The sequence below is a fragment of the Amblyraja radiata genome, chromosome 25 (assembly GCF_010909765.2).
Source record: "Amblyraja radiata isolate CabotCenter1 chromosome 25, sAmbRad1.1.pri, whole genome shotgun sequence".
In the NCBI taxonomy this organism is placed as follows: Eukaryota; Metazoa; Chordata; class Chondrichthyes; order Rajiformes; family Rajidae; genus Amblyraja; species Amblyraja radiata.
In genome coordinates, this window is record NC_045980.1 from 15,704,015 (window position 1) to 15,725,021 (window position 21,007).

The window sequence follows — 21,007 nt, forward strand, 5'->3', positions numbered from 1 at the left end:
TCTGTTTCTGACACAGTACAGGACCAATCAAAGTCTGGCTCTGATTGCATCACCTTTTGGTTAATTTACTTCTGAATCTAATGGGTGCTTTCAAACAAGTAAACACACCGTACTCTTCTAAAGCCTTTTTATGATATCCGGCTGGATGAAACTTCACTTACCTAGTTTCTGTCTTGCCTGGTTCTAATGTGAGATTCAAAATAATGGCTTCCTATCCCATGCTTACATTCTAGCTGCTGGTATCCCCAAGGATCAAACCTAACTTTGCCTCCAATTTCTACATGCTGGCCTTCAGTATCATTGAATACACAACAAGAGTCCACACGTACAATGGTATCACCCTGTTTTACCTCATCTCTCTTTACTCCTCTGCTGTCTATACCGTCAGACTTTTTTCAACAGCGATTTCCTCAAATATAGGGAAGACCAAAGCCATAATCAATTGCAGAAACAAGGAACTGCACATGCATAAAATGCACAAATGCTGGAGTAACTCAGCATCTCTGGAGAACATGGATAGGTGATATTTTGGGTCAGGACCTTTCTTCAGACTGATTGTGTGGGGGAGGGGGGAAGAAAGCTGGAAGTGAAAAGGGGCAGGTCAAAGGGTAGCAGGTAATATTTGAACACAGACGAGTAGGAGTTTGATAGGTAGATAGTTGGACAAAGGCCAGAGATGATAAAAGGTGTGAGACAAATGGATTGAGGAGTGGTGAATTGTGAAGCCAGAGGAAGAAAGGGAGGGGATAATTGGTGCGTGTCCAGGTGGGCCACAGGAGGGGAGGAAAGAAGGGGAGAGGGGGAAGTTATAATTTGAGAATTCAATGTTCATACCATTATAATTTGAGAATTCAATGTTCATACCATTATAATTTGAGAATTCAATGTTCATACCAGTGGGTTGTAAACTACCCAAGCAGAATATGAGGTGCTGTTCCTCCGGTTTGCATGTGACCTTACTCTGGCAATGGAGGAGGCCCAGCACAGAAAGGTCAGTATGGGAAGGGGAGAAGTAGATGGCCCTTGGCCATCTCCATAAGCGGACATTGGGATGTTTATAACAGAGCTAGCCTCTACATATCTGTTGCTAGAATGCTAATTATTGTGTCAACTTCATCTAATCAGTCATGGTATGTTTTACTGTCCATAAGCTTAAAAGTAACGTGTGGTCATAACACACTTCCCATTTAGTCATTTAGCCATGTTTGCTGACCTATCTCTTCCATTTAGCCATGTTTGCTGACCTATCTCTTTGTCAAGCAATGTTTTGATGTTAAAATTCCTATTTAGTTTTCAAATCCTTCCAACTATGGTTAGCTTGCCCCCCCCCCCCTTAGTCTGACTAACCTTCCAAATGCTCCACCTTTGTTGCTGAGGTTCCAAACCATAATTATCTCTCTACCTCTCAACCTTTAATCTACTCCTTTGAAAAACTCCTTAAACCCAACCTCTTTGACTAGGCGTTTTGTCACATATCTTCAATGTCTCAATCTGAACCTTATTGGCCACTCTTCTATTGAAATGCAGTGGAATATTATTGTTGCATTAAATGAGTTTTATAATTGGAGTTATTATTTTTATTTGTATTTTTGTTATTTGTAGACTATATAATTTCTACTGTGGGCTTGTAATTAATATAAAGAACTGGATAATTTTCTTTCTATCTTTATTTAATTATGGATTATATTTAAATGCAACATTTAAATATAATTGAAGATAGACACAAAAAGCTGGAGTAACACAGTGGGACTGGCAGCATCTCTGGAGAGAAGGAATGGGTGACATTTCGGGTCGAGATCCTTCAGACTGGTTAGGGATAAGGGAAACGAGAGATATAGAGGATGATGTGGAGAGATAAAGAACAATGAATAAAAGATATGCTAAAAAAGTAACAATGATAAAGAAACAGGCCATTGTCAGCTGTTTGTAGCAAAGATCTTAGAGCAGAGTTCTGCTCTAAGATCTTTGGTTTGTAGGGTGAAAACGAGAAGCTAGTGCGACTTGAGTGGGGGAGGAATAGAGAGAGAGGGAATACCGGTGCTACCTGAAGTGAGAGAAATCAATATTTATACCACAGGGCTGTAAGCTGCCTAAGCGAAATATATGCTGTTCTTCCAATTTTGCGTTTCGCCTCACTCCGACTATGAAGGAGACCTAGGACAGAAAGGTCTGTGTAGGAATGGAAAGGAGAATTAAAGTGTGCGGCAACCGGGAGATCAGGTAAGTTCGGAAATTCCTTTGTATTCATTTGAAACATTAACCATATAACAATTACAGCACGGAAACAGGCCATCTCGGCCCTACAAGTCCGTGCCGAACAACTTTTTTCCCTTAGTCCCACCTGCCTGCACTCATACCATAACCCTCCATTCCCTTCTCATCCATATGCCTATCCAATTTATTTTTAAATGATACCAACGAACCTGCCGCCACCACTTCCACTGGAAGCTCATTCCACACTGCTACCACTCTCTGAATAAAGAAGTTCCCCCTCATGTTACCCCTAAACTTCTGTCCCTTAATTCTGAAGTCATGTCCTCTTGTTTGAATCTTCCCTATTCTCAAAGGGAAAAGCTTGATCACATCAACTCTGTCTATCCCTCTCATCATTTTAAAGACCTCTATCAAGTCCCCCCTTAACCTTCTGCGCTCCAGAGAATAAAGACCTAACTTATTCAACCTATCTCTGTAACTTAGTTGTTGAAACCCAGGCAACATTCTAGTAAATCTCCTCTGTACTCTCTCTATTTTGTTGACATCCTTCCTATAATTGGGCGACCAAAATTGTACACCATACTCCAGATTTGGTCTCACCAATGCCTTGTACAATTTTAACATTACATCCCAGCTTCTATACTCAATGCTCTGATTTATAAAGGCTAGCATACCAAAAGCTTTCTTTACCACCCTATCTATATGAGATTCCACCTTCAAGGAACTATGCACGGTTATTCCCAGATCCCTCTGTTCAACTGTATTCTTCAATTCCCTACCATTTATCATGTACGTCCTATTTTGATTTGTCCTGCCAAGGTGTAACACCTCACATTTATCAGCATTAAACTCCATCTGCCATCTTTCAGCCCATTTTTCCAAATGGCCTAAATCACTCTGTAGACTTTGGAAATCCTCTTCATTATCCACAACACCCCCTATCTTGGTATCATCTGCATACTTACTAATCCAATTTACCACCCCTTCATCCAGATCATTGATGTACATGACAAACAACAAAGGACCCAACACAGATCCCTGAGGCACCCCACTAGTCACCTGCCTCCAACCCGACAAACAGCCATCCACCATTACCCTCTGGCTTCTCCCATTCAGCCACTGCTGAATCCATCTTGCTATTCCTGCATTTATACCCAACAGTTTAACCTTCTTAACCAACCTTCCATGAGGAACCTTGTCAAAGGCCTTACTAAAGTCCATATAGACAACATCCACTGCTTTACCCTCGTCAATTTCCCTAGTAACCTCTTCAAAAAATTCAAGAAGATTAGTCAAACATGACCTTCCGGCACAAATCCATGTTGACTGTTCCTAATCAGACCCTGTTTATCCAGATGCTTATATATATTATCTCTAAGTATCTTTTCCATTAATTTGCCCACCACTGAAGTCAAACTAACAGGTCTATAATTGCTAGGTTTACTCTTAGAACCCTTTTTCTTTCGCTATCTTATTGGGTAATTATACAATCTTCAATGTTACGCTGAAAATTATTGATTCATGACTGCCACTAATAAGTTATCAATTAACAGTAGCAGAAATGTACCCGACATTCCAAAAGTACCTTCTCTCTCACCATAAAGCAATATATCCATACGGAAGTATGTAGAGATGTTAACATCTAAGGTAAACATTATTGTTATGAATAGTTTTTTTCTGTTTTGAAGGCATAATTTTATCGTGTGTGGCAGTGGAGCTGGGCGAATTCTATAGACGATCAGCATAAATTGAATGCTATTACAACCTGTTAGAGGCCACCGACTTCATGAAGTAAAATTCAGTTAGATTAATAGATAAAGTGTAACACGGTACCGTTGTCCACATAAACAGTTCCGCGTTAAATACTAAGTTCATAAAATGTGTAGGAAGGAACAGCAGATGGGTCTCGACTCGAAACGTCACATATTCCTTTTCTCCGGAGTTGCTGCCTGACCCGCTCAGTTACTCCAACATTTTGTGTGTATCTTCACTTAAGTTCATAAACTTTGAACATCGAAACTCTTCAGGTACTCGAACCTTTAAATATATAATTTGCAACTTATTAAAGTACATAACAATAATTTTAAAGTCGGTATTTCACATTCAATGACATACACATCGAGCCTGCAGACTGCGAACTCGACAATTCTCAGATGGGCAGGGCTACATGACCAAACGATGACGTAGCCCACCCGACACTTTATTGTAAAACACTATTTTAATAAAACTAAACTTAATTTAACCACGTTTTGTGCTTTTCTTTTAGTTTTTTGTTTTTAAATTAAGAAGACTCCACGAGTGGCAAAGCACAGGACATACATCAGTTGCCCTAGTAACGAGGCGCACATTGTAGTCCCACAGGAGCGTCAGTAACCACATGGATTGTTGCTAAATATCCTGCTGCGTTGATGCTTGAATTTATGAAATGATTTGTGGCCAGATCTTTCAAATACTGGTTTCTGAACTTTTCTACTTGAAAACTGGTGTGACACATTTGCAAAAAAAAGCCAAACTTGTTGCCTTGGCAACAAACTAATCCTTTAGCACACACTTGGTCGGATGTGTGCAGGCAACATCGTTACCCAAAGCCCCATCAATACATTATGCCATTTCTGAGACCTCGAAAGCCTAAAGAAAATCGTTGGAAAGATTGGGATCAAAATGCACAGAAAAACGGATTGAAAAACACCGTTTACACAGTGAACGGGAATGAATACACAGGAGAATGGCGGGACAATAAGAAACATGGTAAGATTATTAATCTTCCGATACATTCCATTCTGAGTATAGTGTTAAAAAACAAACGGAACGACATTTGTAGCAAATCTGTGTCATGTTTCTTTCCAGACATAAAAAAATAATAATTCTTGAGACCTGAGTGGATCTGGTAACATAAATACTAAACTACTGTACCATAGGAAATATATAAAAGGATAGAAGTTTGAAGAGCTAACACCAGAATAATAAAAGGAAAATTGTTCACAGAAGTGGAAACCAAGAGAAACAGAACACTTTCTACTCTTACCCCTCGGATGTACTTACATAACACATGCGTGTTCCCTTCGGAAGAGGTCAAATATAAATTCCTCTAGGTCTCTTGTAGCCAGGTCTAAAATATTAATTTGGTGATTTCTATCATTTTATTGCATTCACAATTGAGCAATGAGATTCCTTCAAATCAATTGTTTAAATATTTTGTCTTCACCATGACCACTGCCCTATGCCAGCTCACTATCATGTTGTTAAAACCATTCTAAAACTCTATTCACAGCTGCAGACAGGAGACTGGAAGATGACAGTTATAAATGCTGTTTTGGTAATCTGAAGGTGCAAGAGATATTGAACATTTGGGTCAGATAAGCACAGAACTGGCAACTTCAGTATGCTCAGAGAGCTTGCAGAACAAAATGAATTTGGAGCCATGTCATTGAATAGCATGGATAAATCAAAGGTGGATTATGGGAAGAAGTTGAGGGCAGGTTTGCAGGTGAGGGAACAAATGCTGACAAATGACAACTACTCGCTGTTGTTTAATAGTGTTGATCAATTAGGGCAAATAAATACTTTGATGAATAGATGTTACTGCAATATTGCCAGTGTGGAGTTAACATATTCTCCCTGTGACTGAAACAAAATATATGCAGGATTCAAGGATTCGGATCAATGAATGGAGAAAGCACATTCTGAAGAGCACAATTGGGTTTTTTTATTAAAGCAAATGCAAGTAAAATACAGAAAAACTATCAACTATCAATAAAGTAACAAATCAAAATAACAGGCCTCACACCCCTCTGAGTATTCGATGTCTGCACTGGCACACATCACAGTCCAAGCTTTCCTGGGTGAAGCTCCTTTCTCTCCCCGAAGGTGAAGTTCTTTTCTCTCCCCAAAGGTGCTCTCTTCTAGCTGTAGAAGCACGCACTTCTATCATAGCTTTTATCTCTAAGAACAACAGGTGACTATGTCAAATTAGCTATCCTTTGGTACAATAATGACATGCGTTATGTGTAGAGCCCGGATTTTGCCATAAATGCCATGTGCCCTTTCATGCCTTTTTTGATGATTTCACTAGGATAACGCCTTTTTCACGATTGAGTGCCTTAATTAGCCTTTTATGGCCATTTTGCTAAAAGGTCATGCTGTTTTCTCTAGTTGTACCGTGATTACAATGATGTTTTCTATGTTAACACGTTAATATTAATGTTATTATTAACGTGTTAACATAGTATAACTTACAAGAAAACTTCCACCACCAGAGTGAAACCGGGGGTGCCACCTTCGAATATACTTATGAATAGAATGTTTTAGAAAGAACTGCAGATCTGGAAAAATCGAAGATAGGCAAAAAATGCTGGAGAAACTGAGCGGGTGAGGCAGCATCTATGGAGAGAAGGAATAGGGGACGTTTCAGGTCAAGACCCTTCTTCAGACTGATGTGGGGGGGGGGGGCAAAAAATAAAGGAAGAGGCGGAGACACTAGGACTAGAAGGAGAGCTGGGGAGGAGGGAGAAGACAAGGGCTATCTAAAATTAGAGAAGTCAATGTTGATACCGCTGGGGTGTAGACTACCCAAGCGACTTACCCAAGCTTGTCTCCTTACTACATTTACTGCTGGCTCCAGTCGCAAATCTGAGTTTTCGAATGATCTGTGCAAGGCATTCATTGATGCTGGAATTCCACTGTGGAAATTAGAAAACAAATCTCTCAGAGGTTTTTTTAGAGAAATTCACAGAGAAACATATACCAAACGAGTCATCATTACGGAAAAATTATGTTGACAGCAACTTCAACATTGTTGTGCAGAAAATTAGAGATGAAGTTGCATGCAACAAAATATGGATCTCAATAGACGAGACAACTGGTGTTGGGGGGAGATATGTTGCTAATGTGGTCATAGGTACTGGAGGCAGGTCAATCATCAAAGGAGTATTTGTTGACATCGGAAGTATTGGAGAAGTCAAACAGCTCAACTATTGCTCAGTTGTTTACATCTTCACTTGCTATACTTTGGCCAGAAGGTATAAAACACGATATATTCTGTTTGTGACTTAATGTTTTATTCCCCAAAATGTTGCATTTGACATGCTTAGCTCAAGTACTTCATAGAATTGCCAAGCACATACGTAGCTTGTTTCCAAATGTCGATCGTCTAGTTTCCAATGTCAGGAAAATCTTCCTCAAAGCACTTATTCTTCCTGTGCAGTTGTTTAAGGAAATGGCTCCCTAGATTCCGCTACCTTGTCAGCCCGTTTTGACTAGGTGCGGTACATGGCTCTCTGCTGTACTCGGCTATGCTGCAAATTTTGAAAAGATAAAAGAAATTGTCAACTATTTTGAAGAAGAAGAATCTGCTGCAGTCAGGATCGTCAGTGAAATCATGCAGAAAAAGTCTCTCCACTGCGATCTCGTGTTTATTGCTTCCAATTTTGCAAACTTCCCACAAGCTATAACTTCTCTTGAGAAACGTGGTGAAACATTAGTGAATAACTTACAGGTTTTCAACAAAGTAACTGACGATATTCGTAAAGATCCTGGCAATGTCGGTAAAGACATGCAAGAAAAATGTGAGAGAGTGATTTTAGCTAACAAAGATCTTGAAGAAATACAAAACATAGCTAAAGTTCTCAAAGGTAGTTGTAATGCACAAGATATCGACTTGAATATAGTCTGTAGCTCTTTTCGGGTATGCACCAGTGACCTCAGCTGAGGTAGAAATAAGTTTTTCACAATTGAAGCATATTCTGTCTGATAGACGGCATAGTTTAACATCAGATAATTTGAAAAAAATGCTAGTAATTATGTGCAACCAGGCAACTTTGTTCATTTAATGTTGGATACCTTTATATTATCACTTTAAACCATATTTTGGTGGTGGAAATAAATGCCCTTTTATGCATTTTTTTGTCAATAAATGCCTTTTTCGTTCCTTTTTTGTAATTTTATTATGCCCTTTTGCCTGCCTATTTCAGTGTTTTTTAACGCCTAAACATCCTGGCTCTAGTAATGTGTCTTATCGGACGCCGAGCTAGTCTCGGATGTCTCTAGGATGGCAAAGCTTATCATATTAACCTCACATGTGGCCTCATGATTTACTGGTCCCTTCGAGTTAGCCTAAGCATTCTTCAAAAACATCTACTTGTTTGCCTAAGCTGGGTTTGAAATGTCGTGCTGCTAATTTAACTGACAACTCCATTTTAGCTGACATAGTCTGTTTAACCCTTACATTACACTGTGTTGGGCTTCCTTGGGTAATTTTGTTTGGTTTCGCAGGCCTAAAATAGATTAATTATCTATTATGTGAGTGGTAGAGTGTGGGAGAAATTGATAGAGTGAATAAGACAGGGAGAATAAAATGGAATTAGTGTATGATTAGTATAAATGGTGCTATAAATAAATAATTCTTGATGGTCAACTAGCACTTGATGGAATGAAGGGCCTGTTTCTGTACTGTTGACTGTTATTTACACTGTGATCCCCACACAATACTTAAGAAGTGTGAAAATGTCTTTAAATTCAGTTCATCAAAAAAAAATATACGGTGCAAAGAAGGTATCTTCAGTATCTCTTTTTCTGAACAGTTTGTCATTTGACAGATGATCCTTTGCATATTGGGGAAAAAAGTATTCTATTACTTTAACCACTTTTATGTTTTCAAATTATTCCATATGTAATTTTTCCATTTAAAATTTACAATCAAGAATCTATGGGTCACTTGAGAGTGGGGGAATATTAGAGGGGAATGCAGTCAGTGGTCTATGAAGCTTTTAAAATGCTTGACACTTCTCAGTATCTCGGCCCTAATGTAAAGAAATTTAAATATATTTTTTGTACAATATTGGCTTAAGTTTTTAATTATATGGTCTAAATTGAATTTCTTCACAGCTGGTTGCGTTTGCTTATGATGAATTGTCTTTTGATATAATTACAGAGCCGCAATTCATTTTTTTAAAATCCGGCAAGATATTGGGTTGTTTTTGATAAGTAAAAATCTTTCACAATTGCCCCAAAGGGACACTGTATCAAAGAATAATGTGACTAAAAACTGAGAACCTTTTTTAGCACAGTAAGAATTGTGGTACGAGCGTTGTTATTGCTGAATTATTTTTTTTAAGTTTGGTTTGAAAACCTCAAAAAAGGAAAACATTAATTCCCAACTCTTAAATCTTTTCCTGTTATTTATATTTTATTGCAAACAGGAAAGGGGACACAGAAGTGGAAATTTAACAGTGCCATTTATGATGGTGATTGGCAGTATGGAAAAAGAAATGGCTTTGGAACCTACAGTTTACCAGATCCAGTCAGTGGAGAATATAAAAAGGTTTATTCGGGCGAATGGAAAAATGACAAAAGACATGTGAGCATCTAATTTCATAATTCATGATTTCAATTAATTGCTCTGTATAGCATGTTTTTAATAACATATTAAGGAAAGAAAAGAAGAAAATGAGAGTAATCTAAGCAAAAATAACCAGTATCAGATTCTACAGTTTGATACCAATATTTGCAGAAGTTAACATGTGTCCCTTACACACTGAGATAGACAGGGGAAATTATATTAGGAAATAAGTAAATGGCAGAGATATCAAATAAGCATTTTGGAACTGTCTTCACACGAAAAAACAGAAAAGCTCAGAAATGGTGGATAAAACAAGAAGCTGAAATAAATTAAGTAGACACAAAATGCTGGAGTAACTCAGTGGGACAGGCAACATCTCTGGAGGGAAGGAATGGGCAACATTTCGGGTCAAGACCCTTCTTTATGCTGATGCTTTATTAGCTTTAGAACAAGGTATAAATGGGACCGAAAGCCGTTCAGATGACTTTTTTAATTTGTTACCCGCATTTTTCAGTGGACGTGCAAGAGTGTTATTAGTTATTTTTCTTGCAGAATAATAATTTTTATTTTGATCTTTGTTATTTTTATACATTTGCAGGGCTTAGGAACCAACTTTTACTCAGATGATGACATTTATGAGGGTCATTGGTATTTTGACAAGAGAGATGGCTGGGGTAGAATGTTCTATGCAGATTGTTCTACATATGAAGGTGAATGGTCTGATGACTTGCCCAATGGTGAAGGAATGCTCCGCCTTGGTAAGCAATGTTTTACAATTACTTACTCGGATTATTTGAGATGGTCACAAATTTTGTAAATTGAACAATGACAAATTGACTTGAATACAGTAAAAAAAGTTTGATAAGAAAAAAAGTTCTGCTGATCAAATCAATCCAGTTCTAGATCTCATCTTTGTTTGATAATGAAGGTAGACAAAAATGCTGGAGAAACTCAGCGGGTGAGGCAGCATCTATGGAGCGAAGGAAATAGACAAAGTTTTGGGTCAAACCCCTTCTTCAGACTTTGTTTGATAATGAATTGTCTTTTACCTGCTCTCCACTAACCAGTAATATTGAACCATTAATATGTTTTTGGAAAACGATATTTATTTCTAAAACTATCCTACAAAACTACAGTCAACTTATCACATAGAGTATATCTCTATACTCTCCAGTTCCATTTAGCAACATAAGATATTTCAACTCATTGTGGTTCAAATTTTCTGAAATTAAAATTGTACAATTATACAGCATGGAAACATTCCATTTGGATTAACTTGTCTGTGCTGACCAGTTGCCATCCTTCTAGTTTTAAGTACCTCTGATATGGGGAAAAGTTTCTTGCACTTACCCTATCTATACCCATCATAATTTTATATACCTCAGTCATGTCCTCTCTAAACCTCCTCTGCTCCAGGGAAACAGACTTTACAGTAACTTCTCAACCCACCTCATAACTGAACTGTTTTATCACAGATAACATCCTGGTGAATCTCCTCTGCTCCTTGTCCAGTGCTATCACAGTCTCAGCAAACACCCTTCCCCTTTATAATCTCTGTCCATATGGCCTCATTTGAGGAGTGTTCTATATTATTCATCAATCGTGAAGTAATGCAATATTTGACTAACAGTTCAATACTTCTTCCCTTTTACTCCCTCTCTGTCTCACCAAAAAATTCTATATCCTGAAGAGTTCTGCCTTAGTGCCGTAGACCTGGGTTCGATCCAGTCTATGCGTGCTATCCGTACAGTTTGTACGTTCTTCCTGTGACTGCGCGTGTTTTCTACTCTGCTCCGGTTTCCTCTTACAGTCCAAACATGTACAAGTTTGTAGGATAATTATCTTCTGTAAATTGTCCCCCCTGTTCAGGATAGTGCTAGTGTACAGGGTGATTGCCGGTCAGTGCGGACTCAGTAGGCCAAAGGGCCTGTTTCCATGCTGTGTCTAATGTATCTTTTCCTTGTTTCCATATTGTACAAGTTGGGAGGGAAACTTTCATTAAATTCCCAAACTAGCCTGAGGTTTTTGAATTGTGTTCAACTTAATGCCCATTACTCCAAGTTAAGTTGTTTACTTTCAAGCCACAGCATTTTATAATTGTCAGTAATAAATTGCATCTTGTCATAGAGTGATACAGTGTGGAAACAGGCCCCTCGGTCACATTTTCAAAAAAATCAATCAGATTTGTGAGACACGACCTCCCACGTACAAAACCATGCTGACTATCCCTAATCAGCCCTTGCCCATCCAAATGCCTGTATATCCTATCCCTCAGAATACTCTCCAGTAACTTACCAACTACAGATGTTAAGTTCACCGGCCTATAGTTCCCAGCAGCCCTTCTTGAAAAGAGGTACAACATTTGCCACCCTCCAGTCTTCCGGCACGTCTCCTGTAACTGTCAACCAGGGCTCCCGCAATTTCCTCTCTAGTTTCCCACAATGTCCTGGGATTTATCAGGTCAAGCCCTGGAGATTTGTCTACCTTCAAACACGACAGTACCTTCAGTACTTCTTCGACAGTAACCCTGACTGCTCCAATTTCCTCATCGGTAAATACAGAGGAGAAATACTCATTTAGGACCTTGCCCATCTCCTGTGGCTCCACACAGATGTGACCGCTTTGATTCCTGAGAGGTCCCACTCTCCCTCGAGTTACCTTTTTCCCCTTTATGTATTTATAAAATCTTTTGGGATTGTCCTTAATGCAACCCTCCAGAGCTATCATCTGGCCCCTTTTTGCCCTTCCGATTTCCTTTTTTAGTTTAGTCTTTAGCTCCCAAAACTCCTCCGGAGATGCACTTCATCCCAGCTACTATAGTCTGTTATCTCAAGCTGAACAATCAGTGGAGGAATTATTCTGATCACTTGTCTCTGAATTGTAAAAAGCTGTACATGTAGTCTTGATCAAAATAACTTGCTAAACTTAATGTGCCAGCATTACAACATATGTTGATATATAATCCTCTCATTGCTACATGATATGTATTATGTCACATGAATGACGGCTGTATATTGTACAGTGACCTTACAAAGTGAAGTCATGGATTAGTCCCAGATATTTAGGTAATTCAACTTGGCTGATGCAACTACTAATCAAGCTTCAAAATAGAGGAGATCGGAGAAACATGAAACTGCATCAACTGCAGAGGGCAATTTATAATCCCCCCCCCACAAAGTTCTGGAGTAACTCAGTGGGTCAGGCAGCATCTCTGGAGGACATGGATAGGTGACGTTTCCTGTCTGGACCCTAATATATCCACCTACAACCCTTCCGCTGGCTTAATATTTCACTCCTCTTCTCTCTTCATCTTAAATCTGCTTAACCTTATCCGCTGCCTCGAGGATATAAAGTGTTGGATGGCCCAGAACTTCCTCCAACTAAACGAGAGTAAGTCTGAGGTAATCCTTCTCGGCCCCTCGGACTCAATCAAAATGATAGCAGACAGCCTTGGAAGCCTTTCCCCATTACTCAAACCTCACGTCAAAAACCTTGGCGTGATATTTGACTCAGCATTGAAATTTGACAAACAAGTCAATGCCGGGGTAAAAGCTAGCTTCTTTCAGCTTCGGACGATAGCTAAAATAAAACAATTCCTCCAGTTTGATGACCTCGAAAAGATCATCCACACATTTATCTCCTCCCGCCTAAATTACTGCAACTCCCTCTACACTGGCATCAGCCAATCTTCCCTGTCCCGCCTGCAACTGGTCCAAACGCCGCAGCGAGACTCCTGACGGGCACCAGATAAAGGGACCACATCACCCCGATTCTGGCTTCCCTCCACTGGCTCCCTGTGCGGTTCCGAATAAATTTCAAGATCCTCCTTTATGTCTACAAAGCTCTTAACGGGCTTGCCCCCACCTACATTTAAAGCCTGCTTACTCACCACACCACCTCCAGGTCCCTCAGATCGGCCGACTGAACATCCCGCGGTCCAGGCATAAGCTCTGGGGCGACCGCTCCTTTGCAGTTGCAGCTCCTAGACTGTGGAACAGCATCCCTCTTCCCATCAGAACTGCCCCCTCCATCGACTCCTTTAAGTCGAGACTTAAAACTCATCTTTACTCTCAAGCCTTTCTTGACGTCCTCTGAGTGAGGGCTATATGTATGTATTTATGTATGTACTTAATCTATGAACCACTGTTGTATAACGTTAGTACTTCCACCAATGTAAAGCCCTTTGGCCAACAAGAGTTGTTTTTTAAATGTGCTATAGGAATAAAAGTGACTTGACTTATACCCTTTTGTCTCATTTTCATCTCTTGCCTTTGCGGAGGCAGCATCTCTGGAGAGAAGGAATGGGCGACGTTTCGGGTCGAGACCCTTCTTCAGACTGCACATTCCTGTTCTCCAGAGATGCTGCCTCACCCCGCTGTTACTCCAGCATTTTGTGTCTACCACCATGTACCCATTGCGGATAGAACAAGTTGATGCTACACCTGGTTACTCATGCACAATTGAAAATTAATAGTTAATGTCACCAATATTTTATTGATATCATAGAATGCTGAAATTCTAAACAATACCAGTGGGATACTATGTTTTTTTAAATCTTGTAGCTCTTGAACTTGTAATGCAATGTTTGATTTAAAAAAAAATGTATATCATTTTAATCATCCTCTATTTAGCTAATGACAGTCGCTATGAAGGTTTCTGGAAAAATGGAATGAAACACGGGACAGGAAAGTTCTTCTTCTTTGAGAAAGGTCAACTATATGATGGTGTTTGGATAGATGACATTCCAAAGTGTGGAAAAATGATCGATTTTGGCCGAGAAGATGCTATTGATCCCACTCTCTATCCAATACCACAGGTATCTTTTACAGCTACTTTATTTTACTGAGTATCCATCCCTCCTCCCGCCAAAAAACACACATACAATTTACCTTCACTTTTAGAAACAAGAATTAAATGGCAAGATGCCATTCAATATATTTAATTTACTGAAATAAAGTAGCACATATGGTTAACTTTCATTACTGAGACACTCTGATGCATGTTCAAATTTGATCGTTGCCATTATCCTTTGTCCCATCAAACATGTCATGCACTATTTAACATTGACCTCAGGGCCATCCTGGTCCAATCACTTACAGTACAATGGTTTCAAAGGTTATTCATAAAAGAGTAAGTACCATTAGATCAAATATTATCAAGTGATAAGCCTTAAACTATAAAATTCACAATAGAGCAATTTTTCCACAGATAGCTCACAAATGTAACTGGCTGCTTTTTATTATTTCTTTACACACTTTCTTGGTATTTGACTTCACTCCTTTGCTTATCACCAATGTCCAAAAGATATTCTTGAACGTTCCTTTACTTACATAATCTGATTCTGTAATATTTTTAAAGATGCACAATTTTATAAGGCTTATTTGATTGAAAGATACAGCTTGGAAACGGGCCCTATGGCCCACCGTCCACACTATCGATCGCCCGTTCTGCTACCCCATTCTTGCATCCATTCCCTACACACTAGGGCAATTTACAAAGGTGAACTAACGCACAAACCTGCACATCTTTCGGATGTAGGAGGAAACCTTGAGAACCCGGATGAAACCTACGTGGTCACAGGGAGAACATGCAAACTCCATACAGACAGTGCCCGAAGTCTGGATCAAACCCAGTACTCTGGCACTGTGAGGTACTGCGCCACCCATTTCTGGAAGGCATTATTCTGAAAGTTATTTCTGCAAGATTATTTTAGTGTTCTTTCTCTCCAAGCACCTGTTTTGATCATTGCGTCATTGACATTCATATTATTTGAATTACATATTTTGATAAAATGGGCTGCACAATGCTTTCTAATGTGTGATTTTTATTTCTTTGGTGCTAAAATTTGCTCAACTTTCCCTTTAATTTCTTCTTAAGTTATCTGCTGCTGCCATTCTGCTTTGTTGTATTTTTCTGTGTATAACAATACAGGGCCTACTTGGGTCACAAACGCCGGGCTTACAGGTCCCCAGACTTATGATCGAATGTTTGGGAGACCAGCGCGATGGATGGGCATGGGTCTGCCAGATGCTATGGGGCTGCAGGCTGGCAGGTGGGAACAGAGCATTTTGATATGCCTACTCTCCCCGCCACTTGAGCCACTATAATCTGGCAGGTTAAGCACAGCAGAACTGGAGGCGCTGAGCAAACGTTCACTCACTGAGTCAGGGAGGTCAGCTGGCAGCCGATCTTCCGATGCCTGCTCACAGCTCACACACTTTTATTTTATTTATTTATTTCCAAGTTACAAACAGTTTGGATTATGAACAATTCTCAGGAACAGAACCCTATTGTAACCTGGAGACAGCCTGGGGATCTGCACGGGCATTGGTTTTGTAATCTCCCTGAAAACCAACATGCAAGATGCATCCTGTCACTTTGTGTAACAGTGTGATTACCTTCAACTCTTCATTCCAAAATCTACTGATCTCATACAATCTAAATTAACCTTCATAAGCAAAACCGTTGGAATATTTTAATAAGAAATGAATTCTTCCTTTTATTTCTTATTGTTAACAAGTTATGATATTCATTTCTAGCTGAACACATTTGTTTATTTTTGTATAGTACTTCTGAATATAGATTGATTTTATTGAGCATATTATATTCCAAAATATATAGGTAGCCTTCTGAGTGGTGATTGAGAATATGCCTGTATAAAAATGTGAGAGAGCTCTGCACTCTGCCCTGACCCACCTGGACAACAACAACTCCTACATCAGGTTGTTGTTCATCGACTTCAGCTCCGCCTTTAACACTGTCATCCCCGCCAGCTTGATCACCAAACTCAGCGGACTTGGCATCACCACCTCCCTCTGCAATTGGACACTGGATTTCCTCACCAACAGACCACAGTCTGTTAGGATCAACAACCTCACCTCCTCCACTCTAACACTGAACACTAGCGTGCCACAGGGCTGTGTGCTCAGCCCTCTCCTCTACTCCTTTACCCATGACTGCGTCCCTAAGTATGGCTCCAACACCATCATAAAATTTGCCAATGACACCACGGTGGTAGGACTGATCAGCGACAACAACGAATCAGCCTATAGGGAGGAGGTCCAGAACCTGGCAGCCTGGTGTGCCAACAATAACCTCGTCCTCAACTCCAAGAAGACGAAAGAAATCATTGTTGACTTCAGGAAGACCAGAGGTGGCAGACATACCCTCATCCACATAAACGGGACTGAGGTGGAGCGCGTCTCCAACTACAAATTCCTCGGGGTACACATCTCAGAGGATCTGTCCTGGTCCCTCAATACCACCAAATTGATCAAAAACGCGCAGCAGCGCCTTTACTTTCTGAGGAGCCTCTAGAAAGCTCACCTGTCCCCCCAGATCCTGTCCAACTTCTACCGCTGTACCATCGAAAGCATCCTGACCACCTGCTTCACGGTATGGTACAGCAGCTGCACCGCAGCTGACAGGAATGCATTGCAACGGGTGGTGAAAACCGCTCAGCACATCATCGGTGCCCCGCTCCCTGCCATGGATGCCCTCCATCGAAAACGGTGTCCGAGACGGGCCGGGAAAATCATCAAGGACCCCTCTCACCCTAACCATGGACTGTTTGCCCTCGTCCCATGAGGGAGGCGGTACAGGAGCCTCAGGTCTCGCACAAGCAGGCTGAGGAACAGCTTTTTCAACAACACCATTACACTGCTGAACTCAGAGTCCTGTCGCTAGCTATCTTTAGACTCTCCCATTTGTATACAGTTATTTGCCTATGTACCAGTTTTAATTCATCCACAATCCACACATTGTTAACCAGTATTTTCTAACTTTATTGTATGCTTATTTTGTATTTTTACTTCTACTATCTTGCACTATGACTATGACCAGATGCTAAACTGCATTTCGTTGTACCTATACTCGTATTTGTGCAATGACAATAAAGTTGAATTGAATTGAATTGGTTTTACAACACAGCCAGTGAATGATTCTTCAGTTTGAAGAACGGTCCTGACCCAAATTGTCGTCCGTCCATTCCCTCTACAGATGCTGCTTGACCCGCTGAGTTCCATCAGCACTTTGTTTTGTTGTATCAGTAGGTTGTCCATGTCACTGAAAGTGAAATACAAGACTGCAGCTGCTGTAATCTCAAGCAAAATGTGAACTGCTGGAGGAACTCAGTGGGTCAGTGCATCTATGGAGGCAGAGGGATAATCAACATCTCAGTCGAGACCGTGCATCAGGACATTGATTCAGGGCACAACAAGTAACTTGGAGTATTCACGTGGCATTCCATCCGTTTGAGCTCTCCAGATTTATTATATTAACACAACTAAAAAAAATTAAAATATTATTGGATTGCTGCTTTATGCACCATGTTAATTCCCTGGGTCTTACTTAAACAAAATGTGTAATTTCTCACTCTTTTTAAAACCTTTTAAAAAGTTGCCTCACCTCTGCTTTTTATAAACTAAGATTTGAAATGTTTGATCTAGATGTATTCAGTCACTCCATATGCGTTAAATTTAAAATTTTAAATATTTTGCATAAGTGTTGTAGCTGCTACAATATATTCCTTTTTTTTTTAAATGCAGTTAAAACTAAGAGACTCTACTGGTGTATTAGAGGAAGCCAGATCAAAGTACCTGGATGGCATCAATGAGAATACCAGTCAACATTTAATCACTTCTACAACTTAAAGATGACACGTTTCAACTTTCGCAGTGAATGCCTGGCCTTTTCGGAATGACTTGTACAAGTCATTGGTGGTCATTCTTCAACTAATCATTTAGTACTCAGCTGTTGGCGCATCTGCAATTTGTGAAGTTTTGAGATATTGATGGCAGAACAATGTAGCATTTATTCTGTGTCACAATAATATGCATCATTAGAATACCTGATGGTTAAACAGAGTAACTGCTTTGTAGAGGGCTCTCCATTATGGTGGTCAGTTACTTTGCATCCTTGCTGGTAAACTTACATTATTGATAACCAAGTTAAAAATTGATCTGCAAAGCAAGAATTTGTTTACATGCTTCCATTTTTACCTGCCTTACCTATTCCATCAGGTCCACCAAACTTACCATCAGCAGTTCATATGAGATATCTTGAATATATTGAGGTTTCCAGTTTTTGTGATGCTTCATATTTTCTTAAGCCGATTTCAACTGAAATTTATAGATATCACAATTCTATTTCTCAGTGTACCAAAGCAAGAAGTAAAACCCCAAGGTTTTTAAAATGCACCCAAATATGTACTCATCTCTTTATGAAGATCATCTTAGTAGACTATGGATTTTTTTTTAATTTCCAGTTTCTGAACTTGTTTTTTGTGTTTGCAATTAACAACAAATATTCCAGCAAGTGATTCTAACAAATGTAATTGTTAGAATGTTTTTAATACTGAAATAGATCAAAACCTAAAACCAATTTTCTTCCGGGGAAACTATATGTTTAAACCTACTAAATATAAATTTGGGGGAAGGGTGAATAGGAACAAAAGATCCCTTGTGTGTCCAGCTCAATAACCAGTTGCTGTTTGTGTGAAGACATCTGTGGACAAGTGTTACATTACTTCACGCAGTGATCGTCATGTATCTAGAAATCACTCAAGGTTGACACTTGGTGAGTGTGCCAGGACGTAAGATCAGGTGTGATCACTTTGAGGAAGATTTAATTTCATTTAAAAATAAGTTTATTCCAGAAACTAGTACAGTTTAAAAGGGAATATTATTTAGCCTCTAGGCAGCTGAAGATTTCAAGTCGAATAATTTGGGCATAGGCAAATACACTGTTAAAAGTTGACAGATTTCAAATGCTTATAACTAAGATGGATCCAGGTTCTGAAAATCATCTCAAGAAGAATTGAAGGCAGCAACACAGCAATTCAGGGAGCATGTGCAAACTTCTGTAACAACACCAGAAATCTGGATTGAACCTGGGTCACTATGTGACAGCAACATTACTTGCTTCACCACTGTACCGCCCTATAGTTCTTTCTAATGTATCTACTAGATTACTTTGTGTATATTTCAGATTTTCCAGGGTTTAAAAAAAAACCAATTACAACTTACTAAGGCTAAAGATCAAGGGAAAAAAAGTTCCTACATTAACAATTGTATTGCACTACATGTTGATAATTAAAAACAAATAAATACCCCAACTTTATATTCAAAAAAATAAATAGAATATTTTAACATGGGTCCTTTGGACCGATATTGAAGGCCACATGGGTTATTTCTATTGTAAATATAGTTTCTATATTAACATCCCTTTTGAGCTGGATTGACTGTTACTAATGAGACTACAGTAAAATCTATTATTCGGAATGGCTATATTATATCCATTATTCAAAAATCCAAATGGTTCTGTGTAATGTCTCAAAAAGGTGAATTAAATGTGCATTGGGCAAATCTGCTAGTCCAGCATCAGAGATCTGAGCATGCTTGATTATGAGGTTCAAATACAGAAACCAATTATAATGATGTAAGAAATAATAGCCATTTTTAATATTGAAGTGTTTCCTAAATGATAGAAAATTATGCACATTATGAAGCTGGGTAAAAGCATGCATTAGAAATACAAGAAAAGTGTCCTCTTGAGCAATTCCACATTTATAACAGAGTTCTTTATAAATTCCAGAAATGCTGGAAACACTTGGGTCAAGCAGCATTTGTGCAAAGAAAAAAGGATTAACATTTCAAGTTGAAGAATCATTGACAGTCTTTGACCTCAAATGTAAACTCTGTTTCTCTTTCCATAGTTGCAGCCTGTACTGCGTTTCCAACATCGTGTCTTTGCTTGATTTACAGCATCTGTATATTTTTGATTTCCATTCTCCACAACTTATTTCATTTTGTACTGTTATTGTATTTCTAATAAAATTCAGATGAACAGCAGGCATGACTTGTTATTAGATTAAAAAAAGTTAGGGGCATCTATAAATAGGAAACATTTAAAACTTTTAGTAAGCAACCCTCACCTGAAATTCAGGTAGAAACCAAAATTCAAATGATTAAACATGTATGAAATTCCACTGTAAACATTGATAATTTTTAATTGTTGATGTGAAAAATAAATTAGGAAGTGTTTGCAGCTAGGTGCGCACACACACAAGTACTTTACACGTTGCAGTTTTTTTAAAATAAAATGTAACCACTTTGATATCTTAAGTACAAAGAAGATTGTCTTGCTGTAAACCCATTCTACTTTTGTGAACTTAAATTCAGATACTATCAAAAATTATTTTATTTTCCACTGATTAGTTGCATACTAAATTGCCTAAAATGTACATCTTGTTGAGATGGTCTAGACGCCCACATTTTGTTCTTTAGTTTTGGTTATATTGACTAAAAAGGTATGTGTAGATATGGGCTGAAGTCGGGTCCCTGCTGGGAGACCGCTTTTCGGGGCTTCCGCAACGGCGACTTCTCCCGCCCGAGTTGCGGGGTTGAGGATGACCTGGAGCGGGGCCTTACATCGCCCGGCGCGGCTTTAAATGGCCGC

At 39.2% G+C, this 21,007-nt stretch overlaps 1 protein-coding gene across 3 annotated transcripts; it reads left to right on the top strand.

Moving 5' to 3' along the window:
• The first annotated feature begins 2,078 nt into the window (after positions 1 to 2,078).
• On the top strand, positions 2,079 to 20,400 carry morn3 (MORN repeat containing 3). 3 transcript variants are annotated; one of them, XM_033043242.1, is made up of 7 exons: positions 2,079 to 2,220; positions 3,903 to 3,981; positions 4,504 to 4,962; positions 9,411 to 9,568; positions 10,149 to 10,308; positions 14,182 to 14,366; positions 18,097 to 20,400. In XM_033043242.1, exons 3-7 carry the CDS (start codon positions 4,818 to 4,820, stop codon positions 18,199 to 18,201), a joined length of 753 nt encoding a protein of 250 aa, XP_032899133.1. In that variant the 5' UTR covers positions 2,079 to 2,220; positions 3,903 to 3,981; positions 4,504 to 4,817; the 3' UTR covers positions 18,202 to 20,400. The 3 variants fall into 3 exon arrangements, with proteins under 3 accessions (XP_032899133.1, XP_032899135.1, XP_032899134.1); XM_033043244.1 differs by lacking the exon at positions 2,079 to 2,220 and having other exon boundaries at positions 3,728 to 3,981; XM_033043243.1 differs by lacking the exons at positions 2,079 to 2,220; positions 3,903 to 3,981 and having other exon boundaries at positions 4,456 to 4,962.
• The last annotated feature ends 607 nt before the right edge of the window (positions 20,401 to 21,007 follow it).